The sequence below is a fragment of the Schistocerca serialis genome, chromosome 11 (assembly GCF_023864345.2).
Source record: "Schistocerca serialis cubense isolate TAMUIC-IGC-003099 chromosome 11, iqSchSeri2.2, whole genome shotgun sequence".
NCBI classification, from domain to species: domain Eukaryota; kingdom Metazoa; phylum Arthropoda; class Insecta; order Orthoptera; family Acrididae; genus Schistocerca; species Schistocerca serialis.
Window position 1 is genome coordinate 118,732,281 of NC_064648.1, and position 18,380 is coordinate 118,750,660.

Here is an 18,380-nt window from a genome sequence, read left to right on the forward strand (position 1 = left end):
AAAACCTTGCTTAGAAATATGTAACAGCAGTTTACGAAATACGCATAGAAGCGGTATCATTTTTCAAAAAAGTTTTACATTAGGGAATTCAGTGCAACCCCTTTATAATACAAATTTATAAAAATGTTCAGCAATCCCTTGCTAGTACAATTTATAAAATGCACCTGTCAAGTCGCTTGTAACACACAAGCATTAAGTGAATTTCGTCACTCAGTCAACTGCCACCCATGACAGCATGAACGGTAGTGTGACTACACTCATATCATGTGGATATTGCTGTACAGTTAACTATGGCAAGAATTCTGCCAAAGCATCTGGTGATCTAGCATGATTTGAAATCTGATTCCACAATGAATTTCCGCTCCACAATTAGCAGTGACCTACTGGCAAAGCAACTGTAACTTTATTGGGCCGATGACGACTGAGCATGAGGCCCCCATTTTAAGATATCGTTATGAATGTCAATTTTACTGAGAGTTTACATTAAGTAAACATCAGTGTTGCTGTATTTTACAAACCTTGCAGATCACACAAATTATATGTGATATGACACGTGTAAAATTTTGACAACTTCACCAGAAAAGCCCAAGGGGAGAGTACTATACATATGACTGGTGGCGATGTTAACGGATAAAACGTTTGCTGTGAGCCTCTAAAAATGGATAACCGATTGCTATGAAAAGAAAAAACTATTAGTTCAGATTTTTCTACCATAGTATACTGTGACTTGAATTGTCCTTTAAACTGCAAGGACAAGATTATCTTTCCAATTATTAAGTGTACCTCCATATTCCTAAATTAAATTATACATAGACTAGTATCAGGACAACAACAATGTAAATTCCTGGATGGAATAATACATAAAATGAAGGAAAAGCAACCACTCATTGATAGATGATTGACGTGTGACACATAGAAATACTCAACGGAAAACAGTATTTATAATGGCTTTCTAGCTCTTGTTCTTTCTCTAATAGAAGCACATGCTTTTAAATGATAGAGCACACCAATCAAGTCATCCTTTTGTTGCAGGTTTTATTTGGCAAATCTAGATCTCTGCTAGTGCCTAGCCATTATCAATGCACCGTATCATAGTATCAATGGATGTTCTAGTACCTCAGCCCCCTGTTGTCACGACAAGAGCCTTGAATGAAATGTGACAGAAGCCTGAACAACAGGGGGCTGTCGTACTAGAACATGCATTGATACTATGAGATGGTGCATTGACAATGGCTACGCACTAGCCGAAATCTAGATTTTCTGAATAAAACCTGCAAGAAAAGAATAACTGATTGCTGTGCCTCTACGATTTGAAAGTCGTATCACAGTCAGTGACTGCATCGACATTCCTAATGGAAGGTAACTTGATGGAAGTACGTGCAACCACACAAATCTGAAACATATAACCACATCTCGCAGTGATTGTGAGTGCCTGTTTTTGGGTGTCTGTGCGGTTGTGTATGTACTTCTACAGGAGAAAGAACAACAACTTGAAAGCTAGTGTAAATAAGCTTTCTGCTGCATGATTATATGCGCCATACGTTAGTCTGGTACAGGTAGGTGGTTGCCTTCCCTTCATTTTACATTTTAATGTCAGCACAATATTTTTTTTTTATCTTATGAAATGGTTGATTTTAAACCTATTCCAAGTGCAGAAAAAAAAAAAAAAAATTTCTGAAGGAGCCAAGAGGAACCACAGCTTTATGAGAGCTATGTGAACTATGGACATTCAAATTCATTTCTAGAAAGAAATAAGGGGTGTGCTTTGTATTCTGGAATATTACTTACCTGTATAAATACTAATGCATTTTGCTTCAAACCAGAAAATGTTTGGTGTCATATCACTATACAAAAGATTTGAAAATTAAACTTACTACTAATTATGATCATACAATTCTTTTTGAATTCCCCTGCAGATTATGACATGCATTTCCACATTTCAGGTAAGTTTTAACACAATACTTACCTTTGCTGCAACTATTGATTTCCAACCTGCAACCAGTGTGTGATGGCTCTAACTTCTTTTCTGCTTAACACAGTATGATGTGACAAACATTAAAGAATGATCTTCCACAAGGGTAGCAATTTAAGAACACCATACCAAAAAGGAAAGAAACACAGGCATTCCCAAGCACAGGCTAGAATGAACAGGAAACTTCCAAAAAGAGAATGCTCCCAAAATTTTTAATAAATATCCTGTCTCCACTCAATCCAAGCCATTTAAAAATATCAGAATAAAAATGTATTTTAATATTTCAGATTGTGCTGTACTCTTTCACTGATATAAACAAAGTTGATTTTCATATCTAAGATTGTACTTATACCCTCCTTTGGTAATTTATCTTAACTTCATAGTTTGATTTAACTTAGATATTGATTCATTTGTTCTCCTTACCACAAAATTACTCCAGTACTTAACAGAGTAATTTACTCATCATATGATGTAAATTTTTTATCACTCTGACATCTAGGGAAATATGCAACCCACTTTTGAAGTTCATCTTCATGGAAAATCTACCTACTTATTTTTGGGAAGAATTGGTTCTGAAAACATGTCACATGTAAACTAGCTTCTTTCAAAAATATAAAACCAATCAGTAAGCGCTGCTGTACCATGAAATACATCACTCTTATATTTCACACAAACAATAATAATTTATTTTATTTCACATTAAAAATATTTCTAAATGTTATGACAGTGCACAGCTTTGAGAATAAAGCCAATTCACAGTGCCAGGAAAATATTTATGGCATCACAATCACAGAACAGGGCAATCAGATGAGGTTACATTGATGCCTCATACTGCAAAAATTTTAGACAATCATTCTGCATCAATTCAACGGGGGGGAAAAAAGAAAAGAAATAAAATAAAATAATTGTTTCATTTCTGTCAAATCTGAACATTGCACAGAATAAGGTATTTCAAGCAATGATCCCAATGACAGATCGTTTGTAATCCTGTCACTGATATAAGGAATACAACTGCATATTTCATGACAGCAATGTCTAAGTAAGGTAGGAACAGGCAATTTTGTTAGGTAAGAGACAAGCGGCATATCTCTCTTTCATTAACGATTATATCAATTTATTTGCATTAACAACATGTTCTCTATAAATATTTGCCTAGTAAGAATAATGTTGGCAAAGAATACATTCACAGGCAGTTAAGTCAATATCATGTGATTTTTTTTTTATTTTTTTTTTTGCAGTGAATAACATTACAGGATCAGTGCCACATATTCGCAGCATTTATACCTGAGAGGAAAAAAAAAAAAAAAATTTCAGAATACGTTTACTCTTTATTTCTCTCTCTTTTTTTCTTCCTAATATTTGTCTGCTCTGATAAAATGGCTGATAACAAAACCAACTTAAGTGTCAAATTTTATACACAGTCATAGTCACTCTTCAACAGGAAATCTCTCAACCATCACACACTTAAAAGGCACAAAACTGCATTTCAACACCTGCCCAAGAAAAATGAATTACAGACTATCGAATGCAACCTACTCTCTTTTGACAATCTTTTGGAAAATATTCAAATGTCATTTCATGAATCTCAAAAACATTTTCAAAACACAAATAATACTGTTGTGCACGTAAAACATTTGCTTCAAAAAATTTAATTCATTTGGGAGACTCATTGGAAAGTAGGGATCCAACAATTATTTTTTAAAGAAACACTCAGGGAAATACTATGGGTTTTCACTCTGAAATATGCCAAGGTAAATGAAGTTCTGTAGCCAGTCCAAATTTTGTAACTGAGTAACACCACAAGTAGTGCCTGAGAAATGGCACAAGCATTTCTTTTTAAATTTTTCAAAAATAAAATTATCAAAAAGTAGCAAGGTCTAACAAAAATGAGAAGAAGAAAGAAGGAGGAAGAAACAAAAATAATAACAGTGACTCTATTTTGTTTCAGTCAATCGTGACAGGATTTAATAAATTAAAGACCGACACTCCGGCACATCTGCACCTTTCAAAGGAGGTGAGTTGCCGCCAGAGCTCCGACTTCTGGCAAATAGCGGTACTCGTTCTCCCGTACCCGAAAACGATAAGCGACACATTCCACGCATTCCCACTGACAGTCCACTCGCATTTCGGGTGCAAAGCACCGACAACAGACAAAGCTGAGACTCAAAAACAGGAGACCGGGTCACTAAAGCACACTCGTCGTGGTGATGCAAGATCTGCAGTCGGAGCTCGGTGAACAGAGTGACACTGTACGCGTAGGCGGTAGGCAGAAAGCCGCGCCAGCGCACAACCTGTTACACAGCTGCGGCACCAGGATTGTAATTCACATCGTTCCTTTCTCCCTGCACCCTCACATGCCATCTCCGAAATCCCGTTCCCCGACGTTGAGCCTGTCTTGAGCGGCAGTTACGCTGAAACCCAGGATGCGGCTGTCCACTTTGTACATTCGACTCTTCTTCGCTTTCTTCCCTTTTCCCTGGAACAGCATAAAAAGGACATTCGTGAAACACAGATTTTCTCACGTGGGGATGGTGTGGAGGGAGAGGATTTGTGTGTGTGTGTGTGTGTGTGTGTGTGTGTGTGTGTGTGTGTGTGTGTGTGTGTGTGTGTGTGTGTGTGAGGGGTGGGGTGGTGTGGGGGGGGGGGGGGGGGGGAGGAAAGGTTAGGATAGGTTGGAAAGGTTAGGCACAGGCAAACATTTTTCTCAATGTAATCTCTACTAACCTCAACACATTTGGATCATATCAGTGTTAGGCATTAACTGCGTCAAATGTATAGAATGCAGTAAAGTTGTAAATTTACATACAACAAAAAATGTTAACATGATTAAGTATGTGACTCAGACATGAAGGTGATACTTTTCTATTTAGGCTGCATTTCTTTATATAAATTCTTTGTTCCACAACTAGTCTGTTCTTTAAGCCATTACCGACTGAACACCGCATACAAAATAAGCTGTGTGTAAATCTATAACACAAACCAAAGAACTAGGGACAGACTAACAATTTATGCATATACAAGCTAAATAAAAACAGAAACTAGTTGTACAACAAAACAGTAGTCTAAATAAATACAGCCTAGGTGAAAATGTGCCACCTCCATTTAATGTATTTGTGGCCGTGATGCCTACCCTGAAGAAGATCAATTTAATGATGTAGGAAAAGAGAGATTGCTACTTACTGTAAAGATAACATGCTAAATTGCAAACGGGCACAATTAAAAGACATTTACAAATAAGCTTTAGGCCACAGCCTTCATCAGAAAAATCACACCATTCATTCACACAACTAAGCATACTTCACACACACATGACCACCAATTCTGGCAGCAAGCCAGAACACCATTCTGGCAGCAAGCCAGAACACCATTCTGGCAGCAAGCCAGAACACCATTCTGGCAGCAAGCCAGAACACCATTCTGGCTCGAGCCCAAACTGCCAGAGTTGGTGGTGGTGATGTGGGTGGTGGTTATCGTGTGTACCTCACGTGCTGAACGTTGTGGGTTTGAATCTTGACAAGTGCCTCAAATTATTTTTGACTTACCATTATTTTTATTAAGGTAACTAATTTAAATGTAGTTTAATGCTTTGTCATGTCATTTCAATCACCATGTTAAGAAATTCATTTGATTTTGGTATTGTATTCACTATTTCTCTTTTTCATGTTGCTCGAATTTATTTCTAGTCCCTTCATTCATTTAAATCTCCATCTGCATTATTTTATCCCTTTATGCTGTGCGACAACTATACTCCAAACAATGTACATCTTTTAACGAAGAATACATTTTTGACATATAAATAGAATATTTTGTCTTTTGTATTTCAGTTCATACATTTAAACTTATGACAGATAAATAAAAGTAATTAATGACACATGGACAAAGATTCCATTCCTTCTCTTCGAGACACAAGGTCCATGATTAAAGACATTCTGATAAAAATTTAAAAACCGGATTTGCCCCCACAACCTTCTGCATGTCTGATATATACCTTAACTGCCTACATGAAGACATGCTCTGTGTACTGTTACCATTTTTAAGGCTCTAAACTATTATGTGAAATTGTCTTTTTTTTACCCAATCAATTACCTGTAAAGAGGGCCCACCAGGGCGAATGGCTGCAGGGCGTGACACCTGAACTAGGATCTTAACCTACATCACTGCATAGATGGTTTCAAAAATTTCCTTGTTAGAATGTAGATATTAATATAACTTTCGGTTCTCGTTTCTTTTTTTAAAAAATGCACACAAATGTAAGATGCACACATAAACATATTTATGTTTGTCATTATGTCCTAAAAGGATACTATTTGGACACTCCTGATAAGCTTAAAACTTACTAATTTAGAAGAAATAGCAACAATAGTTATTAAACGAACACAGTGCTTTCCATAAAAAGACTTTTTGCAGATTTTTCTGATGCATTATGATGTCCTTTCTTCCTTTTTTGTCAACTTGCATCTTTCTAACAGCAGTACTATTTTACAAGCTGTTTCATTCTGGCTATTTAATGTGCACTTGTGACTCGGCTAATAGTGGAATCTAGCTTATCTACAACAGTAGTTCAGTAATTTCTTTACTAGTTTTTGCAATGAGAAGGCTCGGTTTCATAATCAGTTTTATACTCTGAGTAACATTAAGCATATATTCCTGATTCAAGAGTTACCAAATTTATACAACTGTGTTACTAGTGCTCCTCTTTCTATTTGAACAGATCATCCCATAATGTCATCATTTATACATCTTAAGGCTGAACTACATCAACATTTTACTGTATTTCCCAAAGGAAGTATGGCTAGTTTGTGTAAGACAATTTAAACACCTCTCATATACCAATGAATGTCGACGTTTCAGTATAAGTGGGCTGGTCACTGCACGTAGTCAGTCAACATTGTTGCAGCAATCAGTGCACTGTCAGAAGTGTGGTGTGAGCTGGGGCCTGGACATGAGGGCAGACAGCCAAATGGGACGGAAAAGAATAATGTAAGAAGCTACAGTTTTACGGAAATTGAAAGTACTGGCGGAATTTAAATATTCTACGTAGGGAAGGTAACAACTTACCAAGGCATACAGAAGTTGAGCCGTTGAAATGCACATAAACAACACAGAGAACTTTGCTAATTTTAGGACACTACTTTTTCAAGATACAAACTACATGTTTTTTGGCAGTAGAAATCCTGACAGAAGCCTTCAACTATTTAGCTTTGTCCCCAGAAATCAGTAACATCCTACTTACAATCCTTCCCATCTCAACCAATCTATGCTGCCTCTGTGCATACCCAAGTGACACAATATCTTAGTCCATACTTATGCTACACCCAGTCCCCACCCCTTGCCACACAGTACGTACCCCTGTGGTAGACTCACATATAAGACCTATCCGATACACCCACCTGGCACATCCTACTCCAGTCCCATCACAAACTTATCCCAGTCTATTGTAGGCATGGCCCACTCAGAAAGTAGCCGTGTCGTGTATCAGTTCTGCAGTAATTTCTGCACAGCATTTGACATAGTTAAGAAGACCAACTAGCTCTCCCCACCGAACAAACTGTGGCCGAGAGCAGAGTCGACAACCTGGGGTGGAACATTTTGCTGTTTACAACACGCTCTATTTCCAATGGATGCTTCACAACATGTGCTTCCTGGGTTCTACTCCTCTGACACCAACTTCTCTGAACTATAAGGCAGTCCCCATAACACACACTTCAATTACGTAATTCCACCTTCCATCTCCACTAGCACCCTATCTCACACTCACCTCCATTCCTGCTATAGGACCTTAACTTCAGTCAATGATCACATCTACCCTCTTCCCCCTTCTCAACCCACTCCTCCAAGTTATAGTGTGCTGTATGAACCCATCTGGGGTGGTGCCTCTGTGGCATTCGTATCGTGTGCATCTGCTACCTTTTCGTCCTACTCTCCCTCCAACTCCTCTCCAATACCACACAACATGGCCCCAAACAAGAGACAAGCACCAGAACTGGCACAGTTAAGCCATACTACAGAGGTTTTGTGTGTGCGCACTTGAGCCAAAAGTGCTGGAGGTATGTGGCAGCACCAAGATGTCTATGCACAGGTCATACAATTCTTGTAAATTAGAAGCTGATGGTTTTTGGGCACAGAACTGGTGCCCAACAGCATCTCACATAGGTGCCATCGAGTTCAAAACAGCCGAGTTTTGTGGCCAAGGCACCAATGCACTTTCGCTTTTGTGCTCCTGAACCACTTTAGCAGCATTCAGACACAGTATTGTATGAATGAAACAGAGAATGTACATGATTCTAAAAGTTTCTGAGAACATCCTCCATTTTTTTGAAGTGAGCTCTGTAGTGTACTCTGAGGTAAAGTTTCACAGAGGTTTTTTTTTTTGGTAAAAAAAAAAAAAGAAAAAAGCAGAATTTATGTTGCTCAGACAAAAAAGGACACACACATCACAAAAAATTACTGAAGACAGAAACTGTAGAACTTTATACAGGTCTAACAACAGAAACACTATTCGGCTGGAGAACTAACTAACTTCCTGAAAATTGTGAAAGAAGAGGAGTGACACTTTAACCAAAGTGGAAATGGAAACATGCAGATCCATGTTTCCAGGCTGGTATAGGAAAAGACTTAGGTATACACCCAACAACTGTGTCATTAACGTTTTCAGATGTTCATTATCATGTTTTCTCACAGCATAATTATTATATTTTGTTATGTTAGAAATAAGCAAGCAGATCGGGAAAACTAATAACTGGTTTATTACAAACTTAGCATAATGAAACAGGGCAGGCGACCACGTAAGTACAGGCGTGAGTGGACCACTGCCTGTCGTATTTAATCAAAATTATCTGATGTTAGAAAACTAACATTTCTGGTTTGGAGTATGTGAAATGTGATGTATTATTAAGACTTTGTTTGCATAAAGTGTTCACCTAACATAAAAAAAAGGTTCCCGCATGCCGAAAATTCCGTATCATCGTCAGAAACTGCATTTTCATAAACTGTCTGGAATAATCTTAATAATTTGTTGCTGCACATAAACATAAAATTGAAACATAGTGCGCCTCTTCCGGAACACCTTGATGCCAGTTCCATATTTGTACAATGAATAGTTTATCTGTTGGAGCGAGTTGAATGACATTTAAGATTACATTTGTGTTCTGCGACAGACACAACACACATCGAGAACCTTCTCAATGAGGAGAGGATGTAGTGAGAAATAACTGCCTCATCAGAGAATATGCTCCGAATTTGTTATTCATACGAAACTGAGAAATTTTTCAGAGGCTGCTGTTCTGCTCTGAGAATCTTCTCTGGAGAATGTTCTCTTTTTCATTCATAAGAGTTGCAGGAGACATCAAGCATGAAGAAATGCAATAATGTTCAAGTAGTCCACGGCAATCACAGTGCTTTCAATTACTATCACAGGTCCCACGGACTACGTGAATGTCCCCCAATAACATAAATACTACTCCACCGACCTGCATCTGTGGCACAGTTCACCAATGGTACTGCCAGGATGGCAACGTACCTGAACACGGCTATCGGCATGGTTTACCAAAAAATTGATAAAACCGACCAGGTTACACAATTACATTCACCAATGGTCCAATATCAATGACCCTGTGCCAACTGAAATCATAACTGACATTACCTTCGAGACCACATGCCTACACTGGCACTGTACTGTACTGTCATCTGATTTCCCACAGATTGACACATACCCTGCTTTACAGAGAGGCCAAATCTCAGATCTACAAGCTCTCTGACAAGGAGTTGACGTACGACACCTTGTCTCCTCTTCACAAATCTGCCTTCTTCAATCACTCTCAGTTTTATCGTTCTTCAACAACTTCCCACAGATGCTCACAAAATTAGCATGCGACAGCTTTGCCATTTCTGAGAAGTTCATTCCCAAGCACCAGATCTTAGATCCCCTTTGTCAAAGTTAATTCTATCATTAATACAGGGTGTACATAAAGTCTGGGAACACTTTCAGTTATTTATTGCACAAGAACTAAACATTGCACAGATGTCATACATATCGCATTTTGAAGAGAAACTCGTAAAGTGTTTTTCTTTTCTTTTTCTTTTTCTTTCTTTTTCTTCTTTAAACATTTGATATGCAAACCACAAGTGACCCGGCAGACGTCAATACTGTAATTAATTCTTACTGTACCTGTCCCAGCATGGTATCATCGACTGTGGCTGTCACTTCCCATATTCTCCTCTGCTACATCACGTGGTAGAGGCGGTACATACACCAGATCTTTAATGTGTCCCCACACAAGAAAAGTCACACGAGTGAGATCTGGTGATCGGGGAGGCTATTTCATGAAACAGTTGTCCCCTTCTGTAGCACGGCCATGTTTGCGACTAGTGCCGACTATTGGCAAATTACCAAACTACGCTGGGGTGGTACACATGAAAAAACTTTCGGGGTTTCTCTTCAAAATGACATATGTTTGCTTTTTGTGCCATAATTAATTGAAAGTGTTCCCTGGCTTTATGTACACCCCGTATTAGGAAAAGTATAGATTGCTACTCACTCTAAAGATGGCCCTTAAAGTTGGGGACAGGCACAACGTAAAGACTGTTACACATTATAGCTTACAGCCGAAGCCTTCTTCAGCAAAGAAAACACACACACACACACACACACACACACACACACACACACACACACACACAAAAGCATTGCCGGTGGTAGCAGTAATGTGTGTGTGTGTGTGTGTGTGTGTGTGTGTGTGTGTGTGTGTGTGTGTTTTCTTTGCTGTAGAAGGCTTCAGCTGAAAGCTATAATGTGTAACAGTTTCTTCATTGTGCCTGTCTGCAACCCAACAGCACATGTTTACGGTGAGTAGCAAGCTATTCTTTTTCTTATGTTGTTGACATTCTAACCTTGAGTTTCATTATATCACTGGATTCCCCCATTTAAGGCCCATATTGTCATTGAAACATTTCCCCATCGATTCTGCCCTGCTTATATACATCCCTTACTGCTTCACATGCACACAACAGCAGTAAGCAGCAATCAATCTTGTGGTGGGCAATAGTCATTTGTTTTTCTTCATCTGTGTGTCAGTGTCCGCCTACAGGTCGTCTGAGGAGGACTGGTAAATATTCAGGGATGTGACAGAAATGATCATTCAAAGCAAAATAGTCTTTCGTAGCTCAATACTTTCTGACTAGAATTCTTTCTGAAAGAAGGAAAATTTTTGTTTACGTAGTAATGCTCTTAGGTGATTTTTTAAAATCATTTTAGATGCAGGATTTGTACAAAAATATGTACCCGTTTTGTACACTTGGCTTCATTTTAGAGGCAAAATTAACTAATTACTAAAAATTCTCTAAAGTAATATATAATAATTCAATAATTACAGTACAAAATAACAACAATAATAACATACAATTACACAGTGGAATACAGTGAACCAACACATCTGTGTATTCTGGTGGTCACGAGCTGCTGCACACTGCTACACTGGCTTGGTGATATTCTCATAATAATGTCTAACAGTTGGCAGCACTTGTGTATGACATGATGAAAAGAAATGTGTACAACTGGTTTCCACTGGGAAACATACTTCTGCTGTAGGTAAGACACAGTAGAAGTTAATGTACACAATTGCAGCCAGAGGGTCTGAAAAGATTTAAGAGCACTTGTTCAATAGAAGAGATGTATTTCACCATAGTAAAAATGAACAAGAGCTCATAGCTTCTAAGGTATGCCATTTACAGCCTATGTTTACTGGGCTTCTTGCTTCAGATGACCATTCCTGTAATATCTCTGAACGTTGACCATTACTCCTGTATTTACTATTTGGCAAGTTTTACCTTTACTCTTTAAATTATTTAAATTAAATAGATAATGGGTATTGTACTTAAAAGTCACGGAGGGAAAGCAAAAACAGGGGAGTGAGATTCTTGTTCATAGGATTAACAAGGCAAAAAGACAAGATACCAATGAGAGGCACGTGTTCCCCAACTGAGACTGTTTGTTAGATAGTTTACAAGAAGAACAGCAATCTTAAGTGGGTATATTTACTTCAACCATTCCCTGGACCAACATGTCATTTTTCCCCTTCTTTCTTATATGGTGTGTTAAAGTTGATATGATAAAGTGTGACACACACATTTCAGAAGTGAGGTTAAATTTGACAATCTTTGTATGTCTGCGACAATCTTTGTATGTCTGCGACAATCTTTGTATGTCTGCGACAATCTTTGTATGTCTGCGACAATCTTTGTATGTCTGCGACAATCTTTGTATGTCTGCGACAATCTTTGTATGTCTGCATGTTTGATTGACAAAAATATGGATAGAAAAAAGATTGAATATGACAAACAAGTCTGATCAGTATTGGCAGCTTAAAAGAAGGTGTGTGATGGGATAATGCACAGTGACAATTTCGCTAACAGCATCATTCTGCCCGTAGCATGCATTTCTGGGTACAAATAAAACATTCTGTGTTGATTTTCATGTCAGTTTAGGTAGAGATGTGCTACACAGCCACTGTAGTGTTCATATGAGTGGCATACAAGCAAACACAACAAGCATCAAATTAAGAAGGTACAGTGATACTTTTCCAGGCATATAAATTCTACGAGGGTTGAATGAAAAGTAATGCTTCTACCTTCGTTAATTGGGTTTGGATGGGAATATTTTAATAAATCAAATGCAGAAATAATCCTTAGAATGTGATCTTTAATTACCGATATTGACTTTTCGACATTATCACCAGCAAATTGGATATATTTCTGCCAACGATGAACAAGTTTTCTGAAGCCGTCACAGAAGAAGTTGACACTGTTTCCGCAGCCACAGTCTCACAGTTCTCTCTGTGGACATCTTCATCAGAAGCATAATGATGTCCCTGCAGATCGTCTTTCTGTGGTACCCATCATGCACAGATCTTCCGATAGACAAACAAAGCAATAATGTGACCCCCACGTTCTTGTGAAATGTCGCTTGTGCCTGCAATTTCTTTTTGACTGATATGGCGATCATCCTGAATCAATATGTGAACATTTGCTTGTTGAACTCGGTGGTTGCTGTCACAGGACGTCCAACTCTTTGTTTGTCACGCAGCTCAGATGGTCCCACCTCAACATCTTTAAACTTACTCGCCCAACGGCACACAGTAATCACATCGACACAATCACCATAAACTACTTTCATTCTCTGATGAATCTCCTTTGAGGTGACACCTTCTGCTGTCAAGAATTCAATGAATGCATGTTGCTTAAATCGCACTGACAGACTGTCTATGCAGGGTTCCATACTTTACACTGTAACAACACAGCTGTTCAGTGCTAAGGATTCTAGTCAACTGGAGCTGTAGAGAAGAGGCTAAGGAACAAGCCAGTACCTGCCGCAAACGAATGCTGCCAACTGTTGAAGAGTTGCGAAAGTGGAGGCATTACTTTTCAGTCAACCCGCGTATTAGGGAAAGGCAAACGTAGGAACAGTCACACAGTCCCTCTGGCGGTGCCAGCTACCTGGATAAGTAACTCTGGAGCACAAAAAATCTGACAGACAGAATGCGCATTAGTAACTGCAAACTATGCTCTATCTCTCTGTGCTGAATGCATCACCTTCTTCTGTGCACACCAATGGCTTAGTGTGGACCCAAGATTGCACAGATAACCGAAAAATACAGCTCTCCAAATAAATATCTTTTCATCAAAAATATATTTACTGTGCTTACAAAACAAGCTATATGCCACACCTGAAAGCCTACTGTATCGAATACTAGCTGACAACTTATACACAAATTTACGTTATAAGCATTACGGTGGTCCTTATTTTTTTCCAATCTTGTGTTTCTTCACCCCCCCCCCCCCCCCAAGTTCTTTCCCTTTTTTTTTAAGAATAATTTTAAGACCTATTTTGTTGAGAGTGAAGATAAGGAATCCGTGCCGCCGTCTCCGAAAAGTTGCATGTCACTGCTTGTTGCTTTTTACTGGTTATGCATGTTTGCGACTGCTATCATACTCCACAAGGAAATTTTCACATTGCAATGGAGTGTGTACCAATACAAAACTTCCTGGCAGAATAAAACTGTGTTCTAGGCCGAGAACTCGAACTCGGGACCTTTGCTTTTGTGGGGAAATGCTCTACTGAGTTAAGTTACACAAGCATGATTCGTGACTTGACCTCACAGCTTCACTTCCGCCAGTACCTCGTCACCTACCTTCCAAACTTCACAGTAGTTTTCCTGTGGAACTTGCAGGACAAGCACTCCTGGAAGAAAAGATATAGCGGAGACATATTTAAGCCACACCCTATCACCTTCATATTTTTCATAGCCCTTTGACACTAAGATAGGAAGTGTCTAATTCCTAAGAAAAATGAACATTATTCAGGAAATCTGAACCTATGCTTAACTTCAACAAGTTCAAACTCATGTCTGAAATGAATTCATCACTCCGTTACAGAGTAAAATTTCATTCTAGAAAGAACCCCCCAGGCTGTGGCTAAGCCATGTCTCCACAATATCCTTTCTCCCAGGAGCGCAAGTTCTGCAGGAGAACTTCTGTAACGTTTAGAAAGTAGAAGACGAGACTCTGGCAGAAGGACAGCTGAGAGACCAGCTCGTGAGTCATGCCTGGGTAACCGAGTTGGTAGAGCACTTGCCTGCGAAAAGCAAATACCCAGAGTTCACATTTCGCTTCGGGACACAGATTCACTCTACCAGAATGTTTCGTATGAGTCCACACCCCGCTGCAGAAAGTTTCATTCTGAAATGTGAGAGCAGTCGTGCACACGTAGAAGCAGTAATAAATGACACATATTGACATGACGCAATTTGTCTGCCACTGTGGCACAGATCCCTTGTCTTCAATTTCAACAAAATATGTCTGACAATTCTTTCTTTTTATAAAAAGAGGGGGGGGGGGGATTTGTGTGAAGAAAAAACAAATTCGTAAAAAAATGGACCACCTTAATAAACACACTGCACTTCATTATCACTTGCTTTCAGTTCACTTTTGGGAAATAACAGTCTCAGCTTTTTCCCCCCCAAGGACAGTTCTCATTTTCTAGAGAATCAAAACATTGGTATAGTCAAATGATTTTTGCCCTGCATACTTCTAAAGCAGATATACAAATTTTATTGTCTGCACACACGATAATGGGTTCCTCGACCGCCCCAGCACGGCTGTGTGTCACTTAGCTGCTTGAATCCTGGTTTATATGTGTCACAGTGTGGCCACTTGCAGGTGTTTTCCTAATAAGATCTTCACAACCAGAAATTTGTACTCCAAACGAAATATTTTTTTCTAATTAAACAGAATACTTTAGCCCTTGTTTTCTATTTTTTATGTAAATTTACCTGTTCTACACCACTGATTTGTCTCTAATTAAGATTTTTGCTCTTGTAAACTGTTTCCTGATGAGAGCTTGTGTCTGAGATATGCGTACAGATATTTCGAAATTATGTGCTTTTAGCAAATGCAAGCATCACCTGCAGAGAACAGTCACTATCATAGTTCACATATCATTTGATTCATTTGGCTGATTCTGGTCATCAGAAGATGGCATTCTCAGATTTTCATTGCCTTAGAGCTAATACGTTAGAGGTTCAAAGCACCTCTCAGCACTATCATTTGTGTTCATCACAAATATGTTGTCACGATGGCAACAAATATTTAAGAGACTCATTCACAATGATAAAAACTAGTTAAATAATCAAATAATGTGTGGCCTGTGGTGGTTCATTTGGACATTAATTTATATATTTTTATTATTAAGTATAGTTTATGTACCGAATTTTGTAAATAATCTTCGGACTCTGGAATAATTACTTAGTATTATTCTCCTATTGGGCACATAAAAATTCTGGAGTAAATCATATAAGGATGTTCCTCTTGTAAGGCTAGGACAATTTTTCTTCTTGTCAATAGGGGAACAAGAAAAAATAAAAATAAAAAAAATTTAGAAGACTGCAAATGTAAGCTTTCACAGCCAAGTATGTTAAACTTATTAAAATATTTCGGGCTATTATGCCGAGGTTGGATGAATTTCTTGTTGGAAGCCTGCTGAGAACATCTTCAAGTGGGGTTGTAGCTTTGCACACCCTAGCTCGCTACAGACTGAAAAAAAATTCTATTCCTGCAGAGATGTGACATGACATGTTTTGCAAACATGCACACAATTGGTTTTTATCAGTTGCTGTCCCCTGTTATTGCTAACATCCCCTGATGGTAGGCTAGTACACATCATCTTCAGCAACAGAATCCAGACACTATTCAGTTTCACACCCTCCCCCTCCTGATTAAAATTATTTGGCTGCTGACAAGGGAACCTTCCCATCGCAGCCCCCTCAGATTTAGTTATAAGCTGGCACAGTGGATAGGCCTTGAAAAACTGAACACAGATCAATCGAGAAACCTGGAAGAAGTTGTGTGGAACTATGAAAAAAATAAGCAAAATATACAAACTGAGTATTCCATGTGAAGATAGGCCACATCAAGGATATGGCGGACTCAGGAGCGCCGTGGTCCCGTGGTTAGCGTGAGCAGCTGCGGTGAGAGAGGTTCTTCGTTCAAGTCTTCCCTCAGGTGAAATAATTTTATTCTTTATTTTCGCAAAGTTGTGATCTGTCCGTTCGTTCATTGACGCCTCTGTTCACTGTAATAAGTTTAGTGTCTGTGTTTTGCGACCGCACCGCAAAACCGTGCGATGAGTAGACGAAAGGACGTGGCTCTCCAATGGGAACCGAAAACATTTGATCGCAAGGTCATAGGTCAACCGATTCCTCGACAGGAAAACACGTCTGATATATTCCATACGAGACTGGTGACGGCATGTGCGTCACATGACAGGAAAATGTTGTCGACCCACCTAACTTGTACACTTGGCGAATGGGTAAAAAGATTCTTCTACCTTGCCCGATTTAGGTTTTCTTGTGGATGTGATAATCACTCCCAAAAAGTGATGAAAACATAGGAGTTTGTCACATAAACTGCAACAAATAAATGCAACAGTTTCGCAGTCGCACAGTTTTCCTTGTGCTCTGTCAAAACATATGTTTTTAACGTTTTCAATTTTTTCCGCGTGTAGACCGTCAAATCCTGCATATGTCCGAGCAAATCTGAACATGTCCTGGAATTTTGGAGAGCGAAGTTGATTTTGTGTAAGTGCTTGAACTTTGATAATTGTCTGAAAATAAAAGATTAAAATTTTCACTGCCGGGTAGACTTGAACCAAGGACCTCTCGCTCTGCAGCTGCTCACGCTAACCACGGGACCACGGCGTTCCTCAGTTAGTATTCACATTTATATTGCATATGTTGCACATGGACTACTCAGTTTGTATATTTTGCTTATTTTTTTCATAGTTCCACACAATTTCTTCCTGTTTTCTCGGTTAATCTGTGTACAGTTTTTCAAGGCCTATCCACTGTGCCACCTTATAACTAAATCTGAGGGGGGTGCGATGGGGAGGTTCCCTTGTGAGTAACCTCTATAGCCTGTCTGTACAGCCTGCCATAGTAGGCTGCTTGTGGCCCAAGTCCTATCAAACCAATCCTGTGGTCCCCTGGCTTCAAAGCATGTTCAGCAACAGCTGATCTGTCCTTTTCTACCCTTCTACAGTTGATTTTGAGCTCTTCTAGTCATTTTTCAACTTTTTGTAAGTAGTATCCACTAACACATTTTCACAACTACACAGTATCCTGTAAGTTTCTGACTTTTCCAACGATTTGTGAGCCTCCGTAGCCAACTTCAGGTATTAGGTATCTTCAACGTGGGTTTGTTGATTACAGCAATATTCTGTCTACTAACTGATCCAGAAGCTGCAAGAACACCGAAGGTCGGCCAAGGTGTTTGTAAACAAGAATTTAGAGGATACAGTGTAGTTGTGGAGATACGTACATGTGTACTAATAGAAGAACAGTTGAAAAACGAGTAGAAGAAAAGGGCTACTGTAGAAGAGGATAAAAAGAAAGACCAACTGTTGCAGAACATGCTTTGCAGCCATGACATAACTAGATTTGATTTGATAAGACTCTAGCACTGGCAGCCCTAAGTGGATACTATGAAAGGCTGTGCAGAGGCCATGTCGATTACGACACACACACACACACACACACACACACACACACACACACACACACACACACAGTTTTAACTGAAAGGAATAGTGTGTGAAATTAAATGGTATTTAGAGGCCGGTGCTGAAGATGATGTGCAACTGTCTTCACCATGGGGTGATACCAATAATGGACTATATTGACTAATAATAGCCAATTGTGCTTAAGTTTTGAGAACAAACCACATCACATTTCTGCATGGGAGCATGTAGGAATGAAATTTTACTTTAGCTGGCAGCTAAATAGGGTGTGCATCAGACTTTTTACAAGCTACAATCTGCTTGATGATGATCTATGCAGACAATGATGAAATATTGTATTTC

At 39.0% G+C, this 18,380-nt stretch overlaps 1 protein-coding gene across 8 annotated transcripts in view; it reads right to left on the bottom strand.

Moving 5' to 3' along the window:
- Positions 1-3,264: 3,264 nt before the first annotated feature.
- LOC126426669 (GRB10-interacting GYF protein 2) overlaps positions 3,265-18,380 on the bottom strand; it is a 169,766-nt gene continuing 154,650 nt past the window's right edge. For all 8 annotated transcript variants that reach the window (XM_050088555.1, XM_050088557.1, XM_050088556.1 and 5 more), the window contains one exon: positions 3,265-4,448. In XM_050088555.1, the coding sequence (XP_049944512.1) occupies positions 4,323-4,448 (126 nt within the window). In that variant the 3' untranslated portion in view covers positions 3,265-4,322. The remainder of the gene's footprint in view (positions 4,449-18,380) is intronic.